Source organism: Coffea eugenioides, chromosome 8, assembly GCF_003713205.1.
Source record: "Coffea eugenioides isolate CCC68of chromosome 8, Ceug_1.0, whole genome shotgun sequence".
Taxonomy (NCBI): domain Eukaryota; kingdom Viridiplantae; phylum Streptophyta; class Magnoliopsida; order Gentianales; family Rubiaceae; genus Coffea; species Coffea eugenioides.
In genome coordinates this window covers 41,464,436-41,490,135 of record NC_040042.1, presented here as the reverse complement: position 1 = coordinate 41,490,135, position 25,700 = coordinate 41,464,436, and the positions used below count along the sequence as shown (strand labels likewise).

The following is a 25,700-nucleotide window of genomic DNA, read 5'->3' as shown; positions in this document are numbered from 1 at the left end:
CATATAATTAGATTACTTTGTGTTAAGAGACTAAATGTCCCATCTTGATATTTCAAGGATTTTCGATCATATTAATTAATACGATTTTGGGCCATTTTACTATTGTCGATTAGTTTTGAGGTGAAAGTTCAAATTCTTTATCTCTTTGTACTCAGCTTTTAATCTATTGTGAAGAAAGAGATTAAAAACGAAAATTACCTAAAGATTATAATACTAAAGATTTGTATTATGATTGTTGATGAGACAAGCGTAGTCTAATCATAATAACATCAGTACCGTAAGTTTTGGTGCTTGGCTTATATGCTGATGCATGATTTACATAGATGAGATGTGATACTAGTCTCAGACCACTGTAAGAAGACAGGAAGCAACAGATATTGGTTTTCTCTGATTGTGTCGTGCCTGAGGAACGGCAAGAGTAAGCTCTAGATTGGGTGGTGGAGAGGAAGAATTTTGATCATGATCATGCTCAGGGTTAGTACTTGAGCTACTCGATGGAATAAAACTGTGCTCCAATGATTCAGATACTCCAACTGGGACAGGTACCTGACTGGACTTCAAATCTTGCTCCGGCGGCGATGATGAACTGAAATTTACCATACATGAAGCAGTACTTATTTTTGGCAAAAGCATTCCACCTGAAATTGAACACTCTTGCTCAATTGACAAGGAGAAAATTGGGCGAACCGATTGGAGGGCAGATTTATCCCTCTCCACCTGATGAAGATTAGGTAGACAAAGCGGATTTAGTTGTTGTGCCAGGAAGATAATCAAAGAAAACTATTGAACAAAAGAACGAAAAAGATCGGCAGCTAGAGATCATTTTAGGGTTAATACCATATCAAAAAGGCTAGGGCGACGGTTGATCTTTCTGTTGAGGCTATTTTGTCTGAGAAAATACTTTTGTGCATGACTGGCTACTTGGGTTGGAGTTCTGGTGGTCACAAAGTTCCTGGAGATGCCTCTCCAATCACCCCTACCAAGTTTTTCCAGGCCAACTAGAAATATCCTGTGCTCCTCTTCTGTCCATGGCATGCCTACATATTTGGCGCATTCAAATAGAAGGCATTAGAATTGTCATTTACATACACATGACCAGGAAGAATACATTACAATTTACCACTATATATATATGTGTGTGTGTGTGTGTGTGAAGATGGTAAAAATGATGGAACCTTAATTCTAGAAGAGGGTGGTTAAGATGGAACAGAAAGAAACTCATCTCACCCTTCTTCTTCTCCTGAGTTGTTTGGATTAGGCCATCAGAGAGATATCCACTAGACTCGAGAAGGACATGGTCCTGAGGAGACGGAGAACAGGAGGGTGTTCTTGATCCGGAAGGAGCGTTGAACTGTGAAACTGATAGGCAATCCAGGCTGAAGCTTTTTTTCATGGAAAGATTATTAGAAGATGAAGGAAAAGGGGATTGATCGAGCAATTGCACCCCGAAAAGCTTCATCCTAGCAGCATTTCTTCTCCTTTGAGTAGGGCAAGTCCTCGAATTGTGACCTGTGGTTCCACAACATGAGCATTTCCTTCCCATTTTTTTACTCGGTGAAAGTCATAAATCAGGACCACCCACAATAAACGAAATAAAGATTTTTGTACTCGATATCTTCAATAATTGTGTTGTTTATATAATTGTGGGTTGTGACTAATGGGCTGATTGACTAATGACCATAGGAAGCTGAATAGAAAATGATATTGTATCAGAACTGTTTCTGATTGGATTGTTTCCAACCAATGCTCTCTCTCTCTGGCGAATAGCTTATGAAAAGCTAGCTTATCTCAGGTCATTGTCGATAATGTTAACACGCCTTGTCCTTTTTTGCATTGTTGATTTATATCCACAAACCATATATAAAAGCGTGCACAATTACTTTGTATGTTCCACAAGATACTTTTGGCACCTTGAATGCATAGGATAGGAGGATACCTAGTACCTGGAGATGTAACTTAACCACCACAAGAATGGAATCTTAATAGAATAACAAACGTTTGAGTTTTTTTTTTTTTTTTTTTTTAAATTTCGGACGTATATAAATTCAAAATCGTTATGTAGATACAAGTTCACAAATTCACCCTTTTACAACTTCTTTTATTTTTTTCCTATTCTTTCTCTTTTCTTCCACCCCACATGATGTTAGTCTGACTAGCCTAGTCTATGCTTCTTGCTAATACGTAGTTTTCATTAATTTTGTTTATGTCCTTTTGCGATCAGAAAGAAAGAATAGCTTCAGAAGGTTTCGATGTCCTTTTCTTTCCTTTGTTTAAGAATAATTAGGTAAGTAAAGAGACTTGGTTAGCATGACTTTTGTCTCCTGGAACATTAACTTTTGCTTTGCCTCGGGCACGTTTACATTATGGAGGCATAAAATAGAGAGAAAGGTTGTTGGGAGGGTGGAAGGCCCTCCGAAATCTGAAGTTGGTAAATCATACTCATAACTTAACAGGTGGGAGATCAGAAGAAATGTATGATGTAGAGAATTGGAAGGGCAGGAGAGTACCTGATCTGCCAATGTTGATGTTTGATCGAACAAACACCAGACTGGTTGAAAAAATTTGCAGGAGCTTCCCTCCTGTTGCTTGCTAAGAGAACTTTGACAACTTGCTACAGATTATACGTAATGCAGCTTTCAATTGCACTATCCTCATAAAAACAGCCCACCTCATGATAGTTTCACCCAATAGTTATTTAACGAGTATTGCTAAATGTAAAAATCAACAAGTAAGAAGCTCAAATAATCTCCAAATTAAGGTGTGTAAATATATATATATGTAGGATTAATATGCTTACATACTATACATAGTTTTGGGATATGATTGTGGCAGGTACGTATGGATGACTTCTAGTATTATTGTTACAATTATTGTATTTCATTTAAAATTTGATGTATGTTTAAAGATCTACTTGTATTCATATATTGAATTGATGCCCAAGAACAAAATAGTAGTAATGTACATCAGATCATGTAAAGTATGCAACAATCGTTTAATCACACTAAATTAGAATTGTTTGGATTGTGATTTTTCGTAAAAAAATAAAACTTTACATTTTTTGCGAGTACATTTTTCAGTTGCCTTTTTACCTCAAATCGTTACAGTACATTTTTCTATAAAAATTCCTAAAAATAACAATCCAAACGGGCTCGGTCCGTAAACCCTCGAATAGTCACTTGCTTCTCTAGAAAATGGTTTGCCTATTCAGTGGAGAATGTCATCCACTTTCTTTGTTTGGTCCTTCAGAAATGAGAACGTCCGGACTTCCATATAACAGCCATTGATTCTTTTGACTTCAAAAGATGGAATAAAGTCTTGTTGCATTGTGAAAAGGTAGAAAAAATGGAGGCTTTGAATTTGGATGACCAGAATATGTGATGTTGTCATTACCTCTTTCAACAAGGAAACTTTTAGGTAGACTAGTCTATCAGGACTTGAAAATGATTTTCACATTAGTCACTTGCAAACTTCCCAAAATTCACACAATTTCTAGGCATGAAATTTATACATATTTTCATGTAGTACAATCTAACCTAGAAATGGTTGTTTCATGGATTGGCGAGCCATCACTTTTCAAGGAAGACTTTGGAATCATGAATTGCCATTATTAACTCTTGATGGTCTTGGTTTCTTCTTCTTGTACTCGAATTGACTGTTAAGTTGTGGAAAACATGCGACAAAACAAAAGGTGGAAAATCCATCAGCTCTTTTATTTAATTTTTTTTTGTCCCCTAATAGAAGCAATCCTTCATGAATCTACTTATCAATTGTCTGCACCTGGTTGGAGATTAGAATATTGTATTGCTACCATAATATGGTGAAGACAATCCCCAGTTATACCTTCCCCTACTTGCTTTTGTCCTCTCAAGTATACTATACATTATTAGTCAAGTTGATGGACAATACTTTTTATTTATGCTTTTGTGAGCTCATCCCAATGCTTATAAGTCACTTATCAACCTTCTGCATCCAGCCTCATCCATCATCCTGCATTATGAAGGTGGAGGAATCTTCTTCTCAAAGCAATACCCCAATAGAAGAGAAACCCTTTTACTTTTCAGGGCAGATTAGTTGAAAACGTCTCATGAATTATCTCTAGTGCTCTGAATTATTATGTCTCATGAGCTATACAAACCATCTTATTCGTCTTCCAATAAACTAATATGCTCAGAAACCAAGGTGACTGAACTCAAATACTATATTCAACCATGCAGCAGCTAAGATGATAATACAATAATTTTTTTTCATGCTTTGATCACGCAGATGGGTAATTTATTTGACCATATTTAGAACGAAGGTCCCCCAACTCTACAATAATAATATTGCAGAACTGTTGGCTATCTTTAATTATTCCTATGGGTTCAACCTGTTCACCAATAAAACATCAAAGTTACGTATAAGTCGAATCACTAGTTTCCTTAGTGCTGGAAAAAAAAAACTAATTACTTGTATTCTACAACTATTTCATACACGAGTTGCCACGCTCTGAATTGAAAATTCAATATTGTGTCTTCTTTACTATTAAGTCGTTCGAGGGCTCTTCGATCTCCATCCTCTATTCATGTTAGCATATGAAGGGTGAAGGGATGATGGGCCAAGGTTAAAAATGGGGATAATGAAATCTTTTGGGGGGCGGGGTACTTCAGGGCGCAGGAGATTAGTCGGGCCGCCTTCGGGTCTTGACCCGGACACTCCTGTGTTGACAAAAAAAAAAAAAAAAAAAAAAGAAATCTTTTGGATTGTCTGATTTGTGACCTTTTCAACAGTCACATGTCTGCCTTGTGCAAAATGTGTGTGTGTATATATAACACTTTCTAATTTAATTACTGTTTCTCTTTTCTAGGTGACATGTCTTGTTGAAAAGAATTGATGGATCATTTGGGTACTTGGATTTTACCTATATCCATATCCAACTCTTCTCTAACAAAATTGCTCGTAATTTCTCTCTCTCTTCCAACAACTTAATACTTGGATTCATTTGAAACAAACTTATTTTTTTATTTATAAATTCAAGTAATTTATTTTATCTATATGTATTGAATTTATTTAGTATTATTTTGATTGTTACTTAATTAATGTTGCTAGAAACTTCTTATTTGCTCATGGAGAAAATATATTTTTGCATATTTGGTATTTAGTTGAATACAAATATATATATATAGGTTTTTAATCATATAAACATATTTAAAAAATATCTATCAACCTTTTCATATACCTTAAATATCTTATAAATAATATTATATTAAAATAAATGTATTTATAAAATTTTTCAAAAATTAATATTGTACTTGAAGGTTTAGATATGCTTATTTTCTAAAATAAATATTCATGAATGTGTAAGAATATTTTTTTTTTATTTTTTCTTGAATTATTCATGCTTCTATAAACTCATAACTAACACTAATAAAAAGAAAACTGTGCTAATGCATGGGTTAAAAACGTTACTCTTCTTGTTAATTTTCTTGTATTATCATAGATCACCATGCCTATGTGACTACAGAATAACGCTACACTGTCTAGAACTGAGCTTTTAGTCCAATTTTGATTGTATAAAATTCTAGCTGTATTCTTCAACATCCTAATAATGCTATGGCAATCTTAGTATTTTTGATTTTATAACGCTCTTCATTGTTGATTTCTTTCTTACATACCCCATTTTTTCAAATAATATTTCGCTTGCATCATTAATACATTTTTCAATCTACCTTTTTATATTTCTAATCACTTTTTTATCTTATATATATCACATGACAAAAAATACTACAGTAATCATTCCAAATAATATTTCAAATAACCAATTAATATCCAGGCAGACCCATTGATTTTTCAAAACTAAACACAGCATACTAGTAAAACTAAAATTGGGTCGGCTTTTAGTTCTAAACATTCCCCATTAGAATTTATAAGTTGGACTGAAATTAGTTATAGCGCATGTTCAATTCAAAAAGCCCACAATGTGATTCCACGTCAACCAAACCGATGCAAAATGAAAAATCCAACTTTAAAACCATGACACATACCTAAAGGCCAAAACAATTTTTATTCCCAAACAAACCATAAAAAAAAAAAGGCTAAAACAATTGAAGCAAATCAAGATTGACTAAATCGGCATCTATAACCAACTCCCTCTACAGAAGTTGGTCACCACATTAATTGTGGGGTGAAAAGTCAAGGGTTCAAATCTTACCTCTTATCAATTGGCCTCTTTACGAGGATTGTTCTAAATCCATACGGGTACGTGGTGCATCCATCTGGTCTAATAGTGATTCAATTTCCATCAGATTCCCTCGACTTAGTTGAGCCACCCCTAGAATTGGATCCTCCCTATGGAAGTAGGAATATATTAGATATCAAAAAAAAAAAAAAATTCGGCGTCTGTTGCTGATTTGAGATATCCGTACCAACCATTTGTTGGGCAATATGTTGTAAGGAAAGGAAGGTCCCTTGCTTGAATTGGGCTTTGCTGCGTCCTGACTCCTGACCTGGGCTTTGAATTTGGTATCTAGGCCGATAAATGAATGAGGGCTGAACAGGGAGGGTCTCTCAGCATAACCTCTTTTTTTTTTTTTTTTTTAATCTCCCAACACTCAATTTGCCTGATAGCAATGTATTGAAAACCGGACCGAATGTCAATTTGTACAATTCAACAATTAACCTGGAAATTCCGTAGTTCAAGAACTAGTTGAACCAAAAAAAATCGGGAAATTCGAACAGAGCTCACTAATTTTTTTTAAAAATTGCCCCTAATTGAGCCAGCCAAGAATGAAAAGTACTAATTCTGCAAAATCTTGATCTTGTTTATTAAATCTTATTCGCAACAGGGTTTTGATATCAATAGACTTCACAAGGACCTGTTTTCTTTTCACTTGTTTTGCACAAATCCAGGTGCTAATTTATTTATCTTTGTTATAACTCATCACTTTTAACAAAAGTTGAAGTCAGATATTCATCTTAAAAGATAAGAAGAAACTTCAAATGGAAGTAAACTAGGATTCTCCATCCTATCCGGTTGGCACGACCCACAATTAGAAGCAATTAGGAGTGTAATAAAATATAAACCTTATTTGAGGCTTACTAAATATGCTACTTCAGAGTTCTTTACGATTTTACTGCATTCTTTGGTTGCTTTTCATTGCTCCGGGCAAGAAAACCTTCTTTTATCACATGCCCTACAAGACTATGTTAAAGAAACACTGATGGAGTTATGGCTAATGTGCTGTGGGGCATAAATTAATGGGGGATTTGAATAAATTGAAGTGTTGCATCTTTTGATATCAGATCAAATCTCGAAAACTGTTCCTATAATGAAACTTTTGCAATCCAAAATTCTTAGTCAAAAATCAATCCATTTCAACCTAGATGCAACTCCTCCAGTAATTTGCTTCCTAAACTAACACGCGTGAGGTCTTCTTTGCTACAAATTGAAAATCTTTGGTGAATTCTCCTCGACCGATTGGAAATTATGCAATTAAGTAACCAAGATTGATTTTGGCAAGACTTGTGGGCAACTGTGGACCAAACCCTTAACATTTTAGGCCAAAACTGCAATTCTCTATTTTTCTATTTCCCCAAGAACCTTTTTTCCCTTTTTGGGTTGTAAGCAATTTTAGGCCAAAACTGCAATTTTCATTGATACTCAAAGCAAGATTACAGTAATGTAAGGGCATACCAAAGCAGATCGTAAAAGACTAGAATATCAAGTAGGCCTAGCAAAACCAGTAAGGCTAACTATACATAAAAGCCAAGCATCTGTACTCTATGCAAAGGTGAGCATTTGTTCTTGTTACCTCTCTACCCCCTTCCATCCTGCTTCAATGCCTTGTACTCGGGAGGATAGATAATTCTGTATTATGTACTCGGGAGGACAGATAATTTTTGGAATATCTTCTTGTTCCTGCTACACCACAAATGACATCCTGTACTAGCAAAAGCAATTCTTCTGACTTGGGATACGAATGCCTCTTTTGTGCTGTGCTGCAGAGTGCAGAATAGGGAGAGAAGAAAGAGAGGTGAGGCAACGACTCTGGTATACAGTGGCATGATTCACACAATGGATGAACCATTACACCCCAAGAACACAATCTGTCCTTAATGAGCAATCTCTGCCTACATACCAACCAAACAGTGAAAGAATGCCTTAGGTTATGCTTCTTCCCCAAAACAATGGAGTACCAAGCCACCGTTCCTCCTAGAGGCACTAATTTTCAGAAAGCACACTTTGCAGTATAAGTTCCTGAAGGATCATTAGTTCAAGTGACAGAATCATTAGTTATACCAAGAACTTAGCTATCAAGTGAAATAGCCCCATGATCTGGAATATCCATGTTAAAATTTGGGGATCGATCTAACGCAGATGTCTTGATACGAGGGCTAGAGCCGTCAGCTTCGCAGAACCAAGTGGAAAAAGACCAAAGAAAAAAAAGAAAATAGTTCGCCTGCATACTTCTCAAGAAACCGGCACTGACCAGATTCGTGAGGATCCTACGCGGATTGGGACCCACTTCGAATTAGAGCATTCTGACCTCAATCCTGCCCGAACGCCTACTGATTCCGCATCAAACCACTCACAAGATTTTTTTTGTTTCCCTTTTAGTTTTGGATGTTTTTAGCCTATGAATAGGCGTTTCTTGGGGCATTGTTGTTAGACTCTCATCAAAATTTCTGTCAACGCTCCCTGTTTACTTTGGTTCTTTTAAATCGAAGGTTTATTTTGATTCTTTTAAAATCGTTCTTGAAAGTTGATCTAGTGTTGCTTTCTTTTAAAACTGCTTCTGCTTCATCCCAGGTTACAAATTAAGGACCAACTGGATCAACAAGAATGGACGATTAATTCAACTTTCACATGAACAGCATCTCAGAGTTCCAAAACAGTAAGCACACCTATAATATCAAGTTAAGAATGCAATAAAACAGACAGTGTGTAGTAGGTTCATTTACTTTGCAGGTACAAAATGCTTGTGAAGGCCAGAACATTCAGTAAATATGAAAACCATAATTAGGGATAGAGTGATACTGAGACCTCAGCTAGGTACGTTGCTAAACGGCAGGGTGCTAGAGATTATGATTGTTTACCCTTTTTTTTCGCCCTGGTAGTATTGGAGGGCACCATATAATGCCTGAACAATGGTGAGAGCAAAAAGAACAGTGGCAGCTATAACAGATACCAAGGCCCATGGATTCCTGAAATAAGTTTGCATGAAACTGGCTCGCCACTTATGCGGTTTTGTTTTGCAGTAGCTGTTAATAGCAACATGCACCTTATTTAAGCTGCTATCTCGATCAAGCACAACATCTTTGGAAAGTGAGTTGATCAATTGAGCAAGAGCTTTATCACTTCCAAGTGCATTGTGGAGAATTTCATGGGATTGTAGGATGTTAACATCCTTAGCGTTGTCGATGAGTTTGTCCATCAAGTACATGTAGTTAGTCACCTGACTTCCTGCCCCTGCATGGAATCGCTCAAAAGCTATTAGATTTAGAAACATTGTTTCACTTACATCATCCATACAGATTGGTGGAAGCTTCAGGATACCCCGATTGCAAAGGATACCCCACTTGCAATCGAATTGGATGTCTGTCAGGCTTGTACTTTGGCTCTTCTTGATTCGGATTCCTGATTCTTCAAGCTCTCTTGCAGAGAGAATGTCACCATTGTTGTTTTCCACTTTACGATGTGGAGTAGATTCTTGAGTTTGAGTATCATGGTCTTTCCATAACAAGATCGTTCGGTATGCATCCAGTATATGCAAGCACTTGTCCAGCTTCGCGCTGCTATGACTATGAGAGTAGAATTTGAGGATGAGCATATCAACGGACTCCTCAGATAGCTCAATGGATTTCTCGGATGAGTCAACAGACACCCCAGATGTCTGAAAAATCGTACAACACTCAGAAAATTTTGAAAAAACTAGGAAAAGCAAACAAGAGACTGCGCTAGATATTCTTGTGTATAATCAATGCCGTACTTCTACATGTCAATTGGTTCTATTTTACAGATCAATTCGGTGGCTTTTGCCGGCATATTCATCAAAATCTGCTGGAAATTATTCACGCAAGTAAAGATAGAGAGAGACAAATATATATAGGAGAGGAAAGGGGACCTCGGCATCTTGTTTGTAAACACCATGCAGCTTTCTAAGCAGCAACATGGGCAACTGATTTTCGAGCATCAACATGTCCCGCTTTATATATGGCAACATGTAAGTCATGCCATGTTTGCTGAAGATGGGATCGTTAGAGGCATAGCCATTCTTGGTTAGATCAGGGGATGATGCCCGCAAAACTTCTAGCATAAAACAGCCATCGCGAATCATCAGCTTCAAGAAAGCTTCTGAATCTTGTTGCCATTTGTCTTCCAGGGAGTCATATGCATCCTTCAATTCTTTCACTACTCCAGATAATTCGCGACGGTAGTGGTCGAGAGGTTTCCTTGACCTTTTGATAAAATGTAGGAGAGCTCTTTTCTTGTGAGCTTCCATTGGCTTCAAATTTGACTCGCCGTAATGATATGGACCAAAAGAGATTGCCCGAGGCTTGTAAACACTCTCTTTCCTATCACTGACAAGATCAGTGACACAGGCAGGCAATTTGTAGATGGAATGACTCTGCCATGCTTTCTCTTCATCCCTTGTGATGTCTGATAGACGATTGACGTCGTCATTTATTTCAACTACCCATGAATTTTCGCCCATCTTTCCTGCTGGCACTGATTGTTTATTCAAGGAGGAAGAAGGACGGACTATAGCTGCTTCTGCAAGTCGTTTGTAACTTAATCTGCTGTTCTGGACAGTACAATTATAAGTAGTTGCAATTGTATCAAAAGCTAATTCTTGTGTAAATTAAAAAGAAAGATTGTATTGAAGTAAAGTTGGATTCCACATTCCTATCTTGCCACAACTAACAAGTAAGCAGCAGTAAAATGATATCCTTCGCTTTTGTGTATACTACGTTATCGCTGTTTTCTTAGTTCTTTACAGGTGTTAAGATGCCAAATGATTGGATGCTTTTAATAAAGTTTCTAAGATAGCATGTTTAATACTGGTTATTCTTACTTCTAAGGTGTTTCTAAGACTTGCGGTTGTTCTAGGAGTTGAAAATTGCACTTTTTGCATCTTTGGATAGCAGATATCGATAAACATATTCTTCTCCTGAACTTTTTGCATTTCAATTTTTTTTAAAAATGTTAGGAAATTGGCTTAATTTCTTTTAGGTAAATTTCTTGTTTTGTGTGGAAATAACTAGTTTTCTAATTGGTTTTATTTACTTGATATAGTAGCTAAGGAATATTCTATTTAGTTTAGAATTAGAAGTTATTTCCAATTGTGTACAAGTCTAGGAATTAAAATTAGTTTCCTATTGTTATTTGGGTTTTGACCAAATAATGTTCCCTATAAATAGGTGGGTTGATATACTACACAAGAGACATACAAGGACACACAAGAGGCGACATGTAACCTTGTACATGGGGGTGAGAGAGGGTTCTTAGAAGATGAGAGATGGTATACAAGGGTTGGGTTTGGATTCAAATTGTATTCTTTTATAGGGTTTTCCTCTCATAATAAATAACAAATTTCTTTCCGTGGACGTAGGCTCAATGATAGAGCCGAACCATGTTAAATATTGTGTATCGTTTATTTTTCATGCCAATGGTTTGTTTCTCATTAAATTATTGTGCACTTAATGTCTCAATAGTTGTTTATTTCGTATTTGGATCCTAACAAAAAAATACTTACAAATTAGCTGGTTTGGATGCACAAAAGCATTTTTTTAAATGAGCGGAGTTAAAGCAAATTGATTTCAATTTCTTGAAAAACAAGTTGTTTTCATGAGAATTGGAAATCACAGGAAGTAGCAATTTAGGAAAATGAATTCTGGGATTTTAAGTTTTAGTGTTTTTCTGCCAATATATATAAGAGTAAATAAATGACCACACAAATCTAAAACACACCATATTGGATGTTTTTTTTTTTTTTTTTTGTGGGCTGTTGGGAAAGGAGGGGGGGGGGGGGGGGATGGATGGATTGTAAAACATCATGGATTGAGGGACTTCCCAAATATTAGGAACTTGACACAAAAGAACACAAAATTCTCAGGACTTCCCATTAATGTAACAATCACATTTACGAAAAACTAACCTTTTGGAAAGAACACACACTGAACGATTTGAATCCAAGTCAGCTTAATGGTTTTGAAATATATTGGTGTAAGAGGCGGGGCTACAGTCTGGCGTGCAAATGATAAGTTTGGCTACGGAAGTTCAAATCAACTACTTTTAGCCAATGTTTTGAAAACCGGACCGGACCGGTCGGTTCGACCGGTTGAACCGCGAACCGGCCATGGCACCGGTCCGGTTCAATGACATTGTTGACTTTGCTAGAAAACCGGTCAAAGACCGGTTGAACCGTGAAAACCGTCGAACCGGATTGAATCGGCGGTTTTTCGGTTTTCAGCTTTCCCTCTTTTTTTTTTTTTAAGTTTTGTAAAATGCAGCTATCAAGATTCGAACCCAACCTTTGTAATAAAAGACCAATGTATTAACCGTTGCACCATCACATCTTATTAGTTTTTTTTTATAACTTATTTATATAAAGCAAACACTCATATTTCTTTTTTCCATTTTTCTTACAAAATCTCATCCTCTTATGGCTCTTTCTTTTTAATTTTCAACTCTCTCTCTCTCTCTCGATCCTCTTTTCTTTTGTCACTCCCTTTTTAATCAAACCTCTTTATTTTTAATTTATTGATATTTTCTTCCATCTTTTAATTTTGTTTTTGTCCATTAAATTGAAAAAAGTTAAAAAAGAATTTTTTTTAACCCAAATTATTTAATGCCACAACCACTCACTTTTATCTTATTTTTTGTTTCTTATCAAGTTTACATTTCTATTTTCGATTTTCTTGACTTCCTTTGAACTCCAAATTTTCTTTTTAAAATTGCAATCTCTAAATCCCAAAACGTAAATTAAAATTTAAGTTCATAATATCTAAATTCTCAGAGACATGAATTTTGTATAATTTCAAAATATTGTGATATTTTGGGGTTGGATTTAGATATAATTGAAATTGAGATGAAATTTATTTGTTTTAACTTATAATTTAAAAAATTTATTTTTAAAAATCCAAGTTATTAAAAAATAGTAAACTTTCCATCATATAAAATATTAAATTAGTCCATTACATGTCTTATTTTGTACATATATATATATTTATATAAATTATTTTTTAAAAAATTCATTGAACCGAGGTTGAACCGGTCCGACCGGTTGAACCTCGACCCTTTCACTTCACCGGTTCAATTAACGGTCCGATTTTTAAAACATTGCTTTTAGCAGGTCAAAAATATCAAGATTAAAGCAAAACACTCCGAAACCCTCCAATCAAAACAGTCCCTCAACGGGAACATTGAAGTGTAACACACAAATTAGGCAACACGATCAAGGGTGTCACTGATCTAGCAACATCAGTGCATGACCGAATCAGCCTTACCAGTAATGCACCATAGATCATTAATCACTGGAAATGAAATAAAAATAATTAGGACAAGGAGATCGTTGATGAAATAATCAACTTCTATGCGATGGAGGTGGACGTGGAGGCGGAGGTGGGGATGGACTACTGTTCAGGGCCTGGTAGTATTGGAGAGCACCGTATAATGCCTGAACAATGGTGAGAGCAAAAAGAACAATGGCAGCCATAACAGATACCGAGGCCCATGGATTCCTGAAATAAGTTTGGATGAGACTGGCTCGCCACTTATGCGGTTTTGTTTTGCAGTAGCTGTTAATAGCAACATGCACCTTATTTAAGCTGCTATCTCGATCAAGCACAACATCTTTGGAAAGTGAGTTGATCAATTGAGCAAGAGCTTTATCACTTCCAAGTGCATTGTGGAGAATTTCATGGGATTGTAGGATGTTAACATCCTTAGCGTTGTCGACGAGTTTGTCCATCAAGTAGATGTAGTTAGTCACCTGACTTCCTGCCCCTGCATGGAATCGCTCAAAAGCTATTAGATTTAGAAACATTGTTTCACTTACATCATCCATACAGATTGGTGGAAGCTTCAGGATACCCCACTTGCAATCGAATTGGATGTCCGTCAGGCTTGTACTTTTGCTCTTCTTGATACTGATTCCTGATTCTTCAAGCTCTCTTGCAGAGAGAATTTCGCCACTGTTGTTTTCCACTTTACAATGTTGAGTAGATTCTTGAGTTTTAGTAGCACTGTCTTTCCATAACAAGATCGTTCGGTATGCATCCAGTATATGCAAACACTTGTCCAACTCAGGTGGGGTGCTGCTATGACTATGACTATGAGAGTAGAATTTGAGGATGAGCTTATCAACGGACTCCTCAGATCCCTGGGCAGACTCCTCAGATCGCTCAATGGATTTCTCTAATAGGTCAGCAGACTCCTCAGATGTCTGAAAAATCGTACAACACTCAGAAAATTTTGAAAAAACTAGGAAAAGCAAACAAGAGACTGCGCTAGATATTCTTGTGTATAATCAATGACGTACTTATACATGTCAATTGGTTCTATTTTACAAATCAATTAGGTGGCTTTTGCCGGCATATTCTTCAAAATCTGCTAGAAATTATGCGTGCAAGTAAAGATAGAGAGAGACAAATATATATAGGAGAGGAAAGGGGACCTGGGCATCTTGTTTGTAAATAGCATGTAGCTTTCTAAGCAGCAACATGGGCAACTGATTTTCGAGCATCAACATGTCGCGCTTTATATATGGCAACATATAAGTCATGCCATGTTTGCTGAAGATGGGATCGTTAGAGGCATAGCCATTCTTGGTTAGATCAGTGGATGATGACCGCAAAACTTCTAGCATAAAACAGCCATCGCGAATCATCAGCTTCAAGAATGCTTCTGAATCTTGTTTCCATTTGTCGTCCAGGGAGTCATATGCATCCTTCAATTCTTTCACTACTCCAGATAATGCGCGACGGTAGTGCTCGAGAGGATTCCCTGACCTTTCGATAAAATGTAGGAGAGCTCTTTCCTTGTGAGCTTCCATTGGATCCAAATTTGACTCGCCGTAATGATATGGACCAAAAGATATTGCCCGAGGCTTGTAAACACTCTCTTTCCTATCAGTGACAAGATCAGTTACACAGGCAGGCAATTTGTAGATGGAATGACTCTGCCATGCCTTCTCTTCATCCCTTGTGATGTCTGGTAGACGATTGACTTTGTCATTTACTTCAACTACCCATGAATTTTCGCCCATCTTTCCTGCTGGCACTAATTGTTTGTTCAAGGAGGAAGGACGGACGGACTATAGCTGCTTCTGCAAGTCGTTTGTAACTTAATCTGCTGTTCTGGACAGTACAATTATGAGTAGTTGCAATTGTATCAAAAGCTAATTCTTGTGTAAAAAAGAAAGATTGTATTGAAGTAAAGTTGGATTCCACATTCCTATCTTGCCACAACTAACAAGTAAGATATGCAGTAAAATAATATCCTTCGCTTTTGTGTATACTACGTTATTGCTGTTTTCTTAGTTTTTTCCAGGTGTTAAGATGCCAAATGATTGGATGCTTTTAGTGGGCCGAGCAACAAAAGTTTCTTAGATAGCATGTTTATTCTAACTTCTAAGGTGTTTCTAATTGTTCTAGGAGTTGAAAATTGTACTTTTTGCATCTTTGAATAGCAGATATCGATAAACATATTCTTCTCCTAAACTTTTTGCATTTCAAAAATACCTACAAATTAGCTGATTTGGATGCACAAAAGCATTTTTTTAATGAGCGGAGTTAAAGCAAATTGATTTCAATTTCTTGAAAAACAAGTTGTTTTCATGAGAATTGGAAATCGCAGGAAGTAGCAATTTAGGAAAATGAATTCTGGGATTTTAAGTTTTAGTGTTTTTCTGCCAATATATAAGACTGAATAAATGACCACACAAATCTAAAACAACACCATTTTGGATGTTTTTATTTATTTATTTTTTTGTGGCTGTTGGGGGGGGGGGGGGGGGATGGATTGTAAAACATCATGGATTGAGGGACTTCCCAAATGTTAGGAACTTGACACAAAAGAACACAAAATTCTCAGGACTTCCCATTAATGTAACAATCACATTTACGAAAAGCGAACCTTATGGAAAGAACACACACTGAAGGATTTGAATCCAAGTCTGGCATACGATAAGTTTGGCTACTGAAGTTCAAATCAACTACTTCTAGCAGCATAATCCATTTGGGTTTAAATGACGATTTAGAGTAAAAAATATCAAGATTACAGCAAAACACTCCAGGGATTTCCACCCGGAAATCCTCCAATCAAAACAGTCCCTCAACGGGAACACTGAAGCGTAACACACAAATTAGGCAACACGATCAAGGGTGTCGCTGATCTAGCAACATCAGTGCATGACCGAATCAGCCTTACCAGTAATGCACCATAGATCACCAGTAATGCACCATAGATCATTAATCACTGGAAATGAAATAAAAATAATTAGGACAAGGAAATCGAAGATGAAATAATCAACTTCTATGCGGTGGGGGTACAGGTGGGGATGGACTATTGTCCAGGCCCTCATAGTATTGGAGGGCGCCATATGCAGTCTGAGCTATGGTGAGAGCAAACAGAACAATGGCAGCAACAACAGAAATCAAAGCCCATGGGCTCCTGAAATAAGTCTGGATAAGAGCTGCTCGCCACTTATGCCACTTTGTTTTGCAATAGCCGTTAATCGTCTCGCGCACCGCAGTTAAGCTGCTATGTTCGTCCAGTGCAACATCTTGGGTGAGCGAGTTGAACAATTTTGCAACAGCTTTATCACTTCCAAATGCATTCTCGATGATTTCATGTCTCTGTAAAATGTTCACATCCATGGCGTTATCGATGATTTCGTCCATGAAGAAGATGTAGTCAGTCACTTCATTCCCCGCACCAACGTGGAATCGCTCGAAAGCTACTAGGTTTAGGAACATTGTTTCGCTGACATCGTCCACTGTAATCTGTGGAAGCCTAAGGATGCCGGTATCACAGTCGAAATGGATGTCATTCAGGCTTGTGCTGTCGCTCTTTCTGATTCGGATTCCAGATTCTTCGAGCTCTCTTGCGGAGAGGATGTCATCAGGGCCCCTTTTGCAAACGCCTCGTGTTGGCTTTTGGCTATCGGGCTCTGTCCATAACAGGATCCTTCGATAAGCGTCTAATACATGCATGCATTTGCCCAATATTTTTGGGCGGCTGTGGGGAAAGTAGAATTTGAGGATGAGGTTATTGATGGACTCCTCGTCTGTCTGATAATGCACAGGCCAATTCCAACCAAAATAATAATAATAAAAAAAAAACAAAATGATGTTAGTTCAAATTTACAAGAAACTAATCACTAAATCGAAACCAGCTACAACAAGAGCTAGATGTGCATAATTAGCTTATACTATTAGCATACGAAAAACCTTTTTTATTTAGAAGAAGTTGATAACTTAAAAGAGTGTTAAGTGCTTATTATTGAAGTTTGAGTTGCAAAAAGCCAATAATAGTAAGTAACTTTTTTTAAGTGTAAACTGTCTAAAATAAAAGTTTAATTTACAGAACGAGGAGGGTGCAAAGTGAATTAGCCCAAGAAGATTATTATAAAAATCCATATGGCATTTCCCCTAATATTTAGAACCTTTTATGGTTTTTACACTGTTATCCGTATTAAAAAAACTAACAAAGCAAAGGATTAATGAGCTTCCTTTTTCTTTTGGGGGGCCGGGGGGTTGAGGGGGGACTAGATCGAGCATATTAAAAACCAATCCAATATAGTTTCCATCTAATTTTGCAAAACAAAGGATAATTTTTATAAAAAAAAAAAAAAACCTGCATGAAAATATGGCCATAGAACATTGGAGAGAGATCAATAGAGCCATTGGTCGACCTGTGCATTTTGATTGTCAACGGCAAGCAAGGTTTTAAGAAGCAGCATGGGCAACTGATTTTCGATCATCAACATGTCGCGCTTTATATAAGGCAACATGTAGAGCTTGCCGTGGTTGCTGAAGATGGGATCGTTGTGAGCATAATCAACCACGCCAGTTTGAGTATCAGCGAATGATGTCCTCAAAACCTCTATCATGAAACAGCCGTCCCGAATCATCAGCTCCAAGAATGCATCTGAGTTTTGTAGCCATTCATCGTCCAGGATGTCATATGCGTCCTTCAGGTCTTGCAAAACTTCACGTAATGGGCCAATGTAGTCCTCCAGAGATTTCTCTGATCTGTTGAGAAAATGAAGCAGAGCTCTTTCCTTGTGGACTTCCATTGGCTCCAAATTCGGCTCGCCATGATGGTACGGACCAAAAGAGATTGCCCGGGGCTTGTATGCATTCTTGTTCAGATCAGTGACACAGGCGGGTAGTCTATAGATTGAATGCTGCTCCCAATCCTTCATCTCAGTTTCTGTGATATCCGCTAGATGGCCGACTTTATCGTTCACGTTAATGATCCATGATTTTTCTCCCATTTTTCTTGCTCCCTCCTGAACGAATGAAGGAGGAACGAGGTCTAATTCTGCTTCTGACATTTATAATATCTTACAGAAAACTCGTCCAATATTAGAGTATATAACAGCTCAGTTGCTGGAACCTAAGCAGGCACTTGAATAATAAAAATTGACTTCGCATTGAAGCAAAGTTGGATTCGACATACCTATCTTGTCAACAACAACCAGTACAGAAGAACGTTAAAAAAAAAAACTTCATTTTTACATGCTACAAATTAAATTGGTCCTTTAGCTCTTTACAGCAGATCTTAGTCTGCATTCAACTGGTTGCTTTTCCATCCTATGGGGCAACAAAAGATTCGTGGCAAGCTGCTCACGCTAAGGTGTTTCTGGGAATGACATGTGGGGTTACTCTGGAGTTAAGAATTGGAATTCTGTATCTTTTTGGTTTTTGGTAGCAAGATTTCGACAAAGTGACATTCCTCTTCCAAACATTTGATTAAACATTATTGTTAGAACTATGGCCCGATTTGCCAAGTGAGTTTTTTGGCTGTTTGTTTAAAACTTTACTGTAATTTACTGTAGAAGTTGTAGACAAAAATTTTGAAGTGTGTAAATTTTTGGATATTTTAAAATGTATAATTTAAAAACTTTGATAAGTTTTTTGAGATTACTGTAGTTAAAATTGTTAAAAAACTTATAGCAGATAAATTTGATCAAAACCTTGCTCACGAAAACAAAGCCTACTTTAAGGAAAAGACCAAGTATAGTATATAAAATAAAGGGTAAACAACAAAAAAGTCCCATGTAATATAGTTATCTAACAGAAAATTCCTCTATGGTTTCAAATCATACGTATTGGTACCTCATAATTTGAAGTAATTTGAACATTGACGGAAATCATTAAAACAAACAGTTTTGAGTGAAATGATAGAAATGTCCTAATAATATAAGCAAAAAATAGCCTAAAATAAATAGTTTTGATTCTTTAGTTTCATTCACTAATAATATAAGCAAAAACGTCAACTTTTACAAGTTTGGAGCAAATTTGAAGAAGAATAATGATTGTTTTATTAAGGTATGAGGGGCAAAATAGGTATTTCAAGTCAAAATTTGCCTTAAAAAACTATTGTTTGGAAAAACCACGTCCATTTCCAGTGCGTCTACATCACACATATTAAATTTAACGATCTCCGTTGATTTTTCACTTTTTTTTAAATCATGAGGTACCGATGTGTATAATTTGAAACCATAGAGGGCTTTTCTGTAAAATAGTTATACTACAGGGAGTTTTTTTTTTTTTTGTTGTTTACCCAAAAATAAACTGGAGTTTTGACCGGTTATAGGATGTGGATGCCACTCAGCTAGGCTACTAAACCGATGTTTGGAAAGAAGAAGAAAATTGGAGTGCCCCTTCTTTGCATCCCTAGATTTTGAAATTACTCCTATGTATTCTTCCATGTTGCCCAAGGATTCATGTCACATACATTAAAATAAAAAATTATGTTAAAACATGGAAACCAAATAAAGGTATTAAACATGGAATCTGATGATAAAGGAATAACTAAATCCAAAATCTAGCACAACGTGGAAATGTAAAAATTAAAAACATATGGAAAAAAAACTTTGACACTAAAAGATGATAACAAAAAAAAAAAAGGAAATTAAAGACTGGGTTTCAAAACAAATGAAAAAAAAATTTAGGAGAAGTTTTAAGAAAATGAGACAAAACAAATATTTATTTTTAAGATAAAATGTTAAAAGAGGAGAGAATTAAAAAGAATGTGTCCAAGTCAGTGCAACATGTAGACGCTGTCTGTCTTGGGTTCTGATTTTAACTTCAACATGATAGAATAATTGTTCAATCGGAATTTGTCTAAAGTTAACACTCCCAAATTGAAGGCACAAGTTATTTTCTCAAAAGGGTAATATTTAATTAGAAAATTAACTTCAATTTATATATATATAAATATATATATATGTGTAAAAAGTTACAAATAAGATTAATTATATCAACTAATGCCTCCAGACACCCCTTGAGAAAAATCCTTTGCGAAGAAGTCCTCCTTATCTAGTAAATTTAATATAGTTCAAGATGTATCCATCACATATACATGATTTAAAATTTAAATTTGAATTCATATTATATAACGTGATCTAAACCTGTCAGTGTAAGAAAAAATTTGTGTGTACACTAACAATGCATAAAAACACTAAAATATTTTACAAATAACCATCAATCAATTATTGTTTGCTTTAAAACTTTTGACAAAGTGGGAAACTTAAAGTTGATTACATATTGATGAATAGGAGGCTTGTGCATCAACATCAACCCGGACATGGGCCTCGTTTGTCATGTAGCCTGATAAAATCGAAACGGGGCATCTATTGGACTCTAAGCCCGATAACAAATCCTGATATATTGAAGTTTTTTTTTTTTTTTTTGTCGCAACGATAGAATTCATATAATCTAATCTAGACTAATCTAGGGAAAGAGGAAAGGGATTCGATGTGAGTACAGACTCCATCGAAGGTCAATTAAGACCGCTACAAATTATGACAATTTTTTGGTGAGAGGCAAGGATTGAACCCTTGACCTCCCACCTTCCCAAGACTTAAATGTCTTTGGGTGGCATTTGCTTTTGTCCCAAAACCCAATTTGTTTGGTAAGAACATTTTATATAGTTTAACACTCTAACTTTCCTTTGGCCTTTTCCTTTGTAACTTGTAAGGGTTAGAGTCTCTTTTCAGACAAAACAAAATATTATACATATCCCTACTTACGTAGTATATTACTGTCCTTTTTCCACTACTCCTCACTTTTTTCTGTCATCTGATGATATTGCTTATGCAAAAAGCGAGTGACGGCAGCAAAAAAAAAAAAAAAAAAAAAAAATGTCTGTATCTGCAATCCACCATATAATGTCAAAAGCGCAACAGTTGTCGTCACCGAGTTTTGGAATTGTTGGGCTCTGAGAGAGCCAATCTCGGAGAGAATTTAACCATGAACTAGAATGGAAATCACGATCATGGGTTTGACACCATATCCAATCCAAAACCTTAAGACATTGAATCTATGGATCATTCCCACTTATATGTTTATTATTCTACTCATCTCTTTTCGATGTGGGACATTGATTCACACTTGATATCCCAACAGGAATTGGTCTCCGACAACATTGCTGCCGCTCGGTTAAGTGCCACCAAGGACAGTTGTCTTTTAATTTTCTTTTAATGTTTTCCCAAGGACTTGTGTTTTTTGTTCAGAAATTCTCATGTATTAGCCATAATGTTATTTTGTTTACCCTTGTTAAATATCAAAATTATAATTAATGTGGACTAGAGTGTAGACAAGGAGCGTCGAATTCTAGTAGTATACTATTCAACATCAATTTAAACTAAAATATGTGAGTTCAGACTCATCGTGCTCTTAAAATTAACTTGAGCTTGAATTATACCCCATAGGTATTTTGACTCGCTCGAACTCAATTTTAAACTTAAACAAGCCTAACTTAGTCAAGCTTAATTCAGCATTTTATATTTTTCAAAACAAGATAAAATAAATGTTTTACTTAATAAACATATAAAATTTATGAAAATATCTAAAATGTAGACTATATGAAATTCACACACACATATATATATAAGATTTGTTTACATTCCGCAAGCTTTCAAATCTCATAAATATATGTTGAACTCAATTTTCAAATATATTCGAGCTGTTTGAGTTTTGGCTATAGAAGCTCGCTAGTAGCTTGTTTCAACTCGATTCCTTTCCACCCGACCCTAATATGGACATACCCTAGCCCTGGGGGTATATAAGAATTTCTCATTATTCATTCTATCTCTATGATATCTATATATTTCGATAATATATGTTGCGCGAGGCAATTTGTTTTTGTAAATCGTGAAGTGTTGGTGAAGGTGATTAAAAGATGTTGGCGGGCTTTTGCACAGGGCTGGTTTTATCTAGTACACACTCTCGGATAGCGGTTGCAGGTTTTTTTGTCAACGAAAAATTGTAGGTATCTTCTATGTTGGGTTTAGATCACCTGATATTTCATATAGTGTAAGTTAGACATCTTAGACCATTAATTTCGCGTATCTGAATTAATCATTACCTATTTCCAATAAGCAATATACATTTTTGTACGTTAAAACGACAATAGAAGATGTGCAACTCTTCATCGTCAAGTACAATAAGGTGAAAATGCAAGTTTTGCCGTTTATTAACTTCCCTTATAATTAAATATAAAGCGGACAGAAATGACGGAAAAGCTTCAAAAGTGGATTCATGAAGAAAATTACAAAGAAAGGAAAAGAATATAAAAAAGAGTATTTGATGGAAGCTAGATCAAGGTCATGGATTCCAAAAAACAAAGAAATATATATAATTCTCCTTTCTTATATAAAATTTCAGCAAGTGCGAGTGTCTCAATTTGTAATGGAAAAGAAATATATTCAGACATCTGCATTGATAAGTTTTCTATTTTGGTTGACATAATATGTAGAATGTTAACAATTTTATTTTCATTGACATAATATTTACAATGTAAAAATTTTCTTTTATTGCCGTAAAGGAAATACTAAATGAGCATTTGTAATCCTGATTGTATCTATCAACTAGTTTCTTTCCCATGCATTAACACGGGTCATTTTACATTTAGTAGCACAATTAAATATTGCAGCATAAATTTTGAAAATCCAAATATTTATTTAAATATATAAACTAATTTTTTGATTAACTATTCAAATATGGTTTGAGGATAGAAAAAAAGATATGCTATATGTAAAACTTAAAATGAGCCAAATTTTGAAAAGGACATGTAATATACTAGACAGAATGAGAGTTGGGTAGAGCAATAAACAAAACATTATAAATATTCAATATAAAGTTAAGGTAATTAACCAAATTAATGGTGAGCAAATTGTAACAAAATATAATGTAAAATTAATTTAAAAACCAATGTAGTCGGTTAAACCTGTGCATATTTTAGGACAATATTTTTGGTAATAAGGGAAGAAGTATCATGACGTGTTTAATAATATTTCATTATAATCCCACGAAAGGAAAATAAAAGTAAAGATTAAAAGGAAAAAAGAGAAAAGGTTGTATATTATTTTTCATAAATTGAAAAAGTAAAATGCAAAAATAAAATTATTGCCATCATTATATAACTATGGAAGTTTATGAATCTCTCATGCTTGAACATCCAAACGATGTGACTCTTTATTCCTTGGTTTCCATGGGAGTGAATCAGGGGCTTGTCATGGATACGGGTGAAAAAATATTGACATGGTTTAATTGTTCTTTGTCATTTATGTTAAGCTGATTGATATATGCCAACAGGAAGTTCATAATAGAAGGGGCTTGATTGTGAACATAAGTAAACATATATAATTTTCCTACTTTATATGAGTACCAAAATTAAGGATAACAAAGTGGTAATTGATTGTCATTAACAAGTGGTCATATTCTAAAATATGACCCAAATTAAACACAATAAGAACGCAACTTAAGGATAATAAAGTGATTGATTGATTGTTATTAATAAAACTACTACACCTAAAATGTGAATTTATAATTAGTTGTTGTTAACAAAAATAAAACAATTTAAACCTAACCAAAAAAATTAAGACAATATGTACACATAGCAAAAACATAGGACATCCAGTTGTCCGCTTGGGAGAACGTAAGAATTATTAACTCAGCAACCCATTATATAGGAATTGAACATGAGTGTTTGGATAACAAAAATATCTCCAATAATATTTCGTTTGCATCATAAACACATTTCCCAACCCACTTTTTTATACTCTCAATCACTTTTTTATCTCACATACATCACATAAAAAAAGTGCTACAGTAATTATTTCAAATAATATAATATTTCAAATAATACTCTATACAATGTTTTATATATATATATATGTCTCTATGTGTGTGTGTATGTGTTTTATATATAGATTAATCTTTCCTACACTGATAGTGTATACACTGTCAGTATTTAATGAATGATAACTATGCAAAATGAATCAAACGATGATAGTGTATACAGGGGGAGGGATGGGTTCGGTGGTACGGAGGGAGGGAATGTAAGCAAGAAGTCTCGGATTCGAGTCCTCCTGCTTACACAAAAAAAAAAGTAAAAAAAAAAATCATAGTGTATATTGTATACACTATCAGTGGATGTAAGATTTACTCTTTATATATATATATATATATATATCAATAGTCAATGCTGCTTAACATGCTGCAGTTTCTAAATTCATAAGGTCTGATAAAAGTAATGGAAAATTCAAAAGAGAAGAAAATTTTTTTCCTTTTGCAGTTGGAAAGAGTGGGTCCAATTGAGGTGGAAACGCTGCAAACTGCAAAGTGGTGTTTGGATCACGCGGCCAGTTTGTTAAACTGGTCACATGATCCACGAATCTAACAGCTTGCCCTTTTCAACGATTGTGACCACACCCTTCCTATGCTGACCTTCTCCCTTTCCCCTTTTTCCCCTTCTATCCCTCCTCTCTTCCTTTCTTTCTTTCTTGTTTTTCCTTTTTCTTCTTCTCTTCCCTTTTCTTGTTTGGCTGAATTTCTCGATAACTTGAGATATTAGAACAAGTAGATGGAGATGACAGACCAACTAATTACCTATCATACAAGTTGGGATCGAAGATTATTCAATTTTTTTTTTTTGAAATAATAATATAGCACTTTCTGGGATGCAATATATCTTCTGGGATTAAAAATTATTTAAAAAAAAAAAAAAAAAGCAGAAGCTATCCAAAATTCCAAACAAAGCTATTTGTTAATTTGTAGAAAATCTGTCTTATACTTAAGAGAAGGTTGCGACTATCATTGACTTATCACTGAAGTAAAGCTAATACATATCCTTAATTAGCTTTCCTCCCTTAATTGCTCCTCATAACCACAGGCTAAGCATCCCCACCACTTTCTCAAAATAGTAAGACATCTATCTATCTTATTAAAGTTGGGGTTGACAAGGCTTCACCAATTTCCCACCTTTATAAAATACTATGCAAGTAGCAAGATAAATTAGAGCTATATCCCCTGAGAGATTCTTGCTTGTTTAGGTATGAATTGGTCCCTGCTATAATCTCAAGATTTGGCAGTAATTGCCCATTTGGGACAGAGACAAACACTGTGCTAAATTCTTAGATCACCTCAATTTTAGAAACCCAAGGGCACATCAGGCAAAATGACTAGAGGAGAACTTTTTTGCAGTG

The 25,700-nt window shown here is 35.5% G+C and overlaps 4 protein-coding genes across 5 annotated transcripts; all 4 read right to left on the bottom strand.

The window, feature by feature from the left end:
* Positions 1–203: 203 nt before the first annotated feature.
* Positions 204–1,616, bottom strand: LOC113781021 (transcription factor MYBS3-like). The gene is made up of 3 exons (XM_027326847.1): positions 1,228–1,616; positions 838–1,037; positions 204–717 (listed from the first exon to the last, which is right to left on the bottom strand). Exons 1-3 carry the CDS (start codon positions 1,541–1,543, stop codon positions 343–345), a joined length of 891 nt encoding a protein of 296 aa, XP_027182648.1. The 5' UTR covers positions 1,544–1,616; the 3' UTR covers positions 204–342.
* A 7,243-nt stretch (positions 1,617–8,859) lies between these two features.
* On the bottom strand, positions 8,860–10,733 carry LOC113781328 (UPF0481 protein At3g47200-like). Its single transcript, XM_027327245.1, has 2 exons — positions 10,101–10,733; positions 8,860–9,869 (listed from the first exon to the last, which is right to left on the bottom strand). The coding sequence occupies exons 1-2, from the start codon at positions 10,689–10,691 to the stop codon at positions 9,069–9,071; spliced, it is 1,392 nt and encodes a 463-aa protein (XP_027183046.1). The 5' UTR covers positions 10,692–10,733; the 3' UTR covers positions 8,860–9,068.
* Positions 10,734–13,332: 2,599 nt separating this feature from the next.
* On the bottom strand, positions 13,333–15,288 carry LOC113781351 (UPF0481 protein At3g47200-like). Of its 2 annotated transcripts, XM_027327271.1 has the most exons (3): positions 14,655–15,288; positions 14,077–14,423; positions 13,904–13,984 (listed from the first exon to the last, which is right to left on the bottom strand). In XM_027327271.1, exons 1-3 carry the CDS (start codon positions 15,243–15,245, stop codon positions 13,963–13,965), a joined length of 960 nt encoding a protein of 319 aa, XP_027183072.1. In that variant the 5' UTR covers positions 15,246–15,288; the 3' UTR covers positions 13,904–13,962. The 2 variants fall into 2 exon arrangements, with proteins under 2 accessions (XP_027183071.1, XP_027183072.1); XM_027327270.1 differs by having other exon boundaries at positions 13,333–14,423.
* A 923-nt stretch (positions 15,289–16,211) lies between these two features.
* Positions 16,212–18,529, bottom strand: LOC113781265 (UPF0481 protein At3g47200-like). Its single transcript, XM_027327173.1, has 2 exons — positions 17,895–18,529; positions 16,212–17,271 (listed from the first exon to the last, which is right to left on the bottom strand). The coding sequence occupies exons 1-2, from the start codon at positions 18,477–18,479 to the stop codon at positions 16,507–16,509; spliced, it is 1,350 nt and encodes a 449-aa protein (XP_027182974.1). The 5' UTR covers positions 18,480–18,529; the 3' UTR covers positions 16,212–16,506.
* Positions 18,530–25,700: the final 7,171 nt, after the last annotated feature.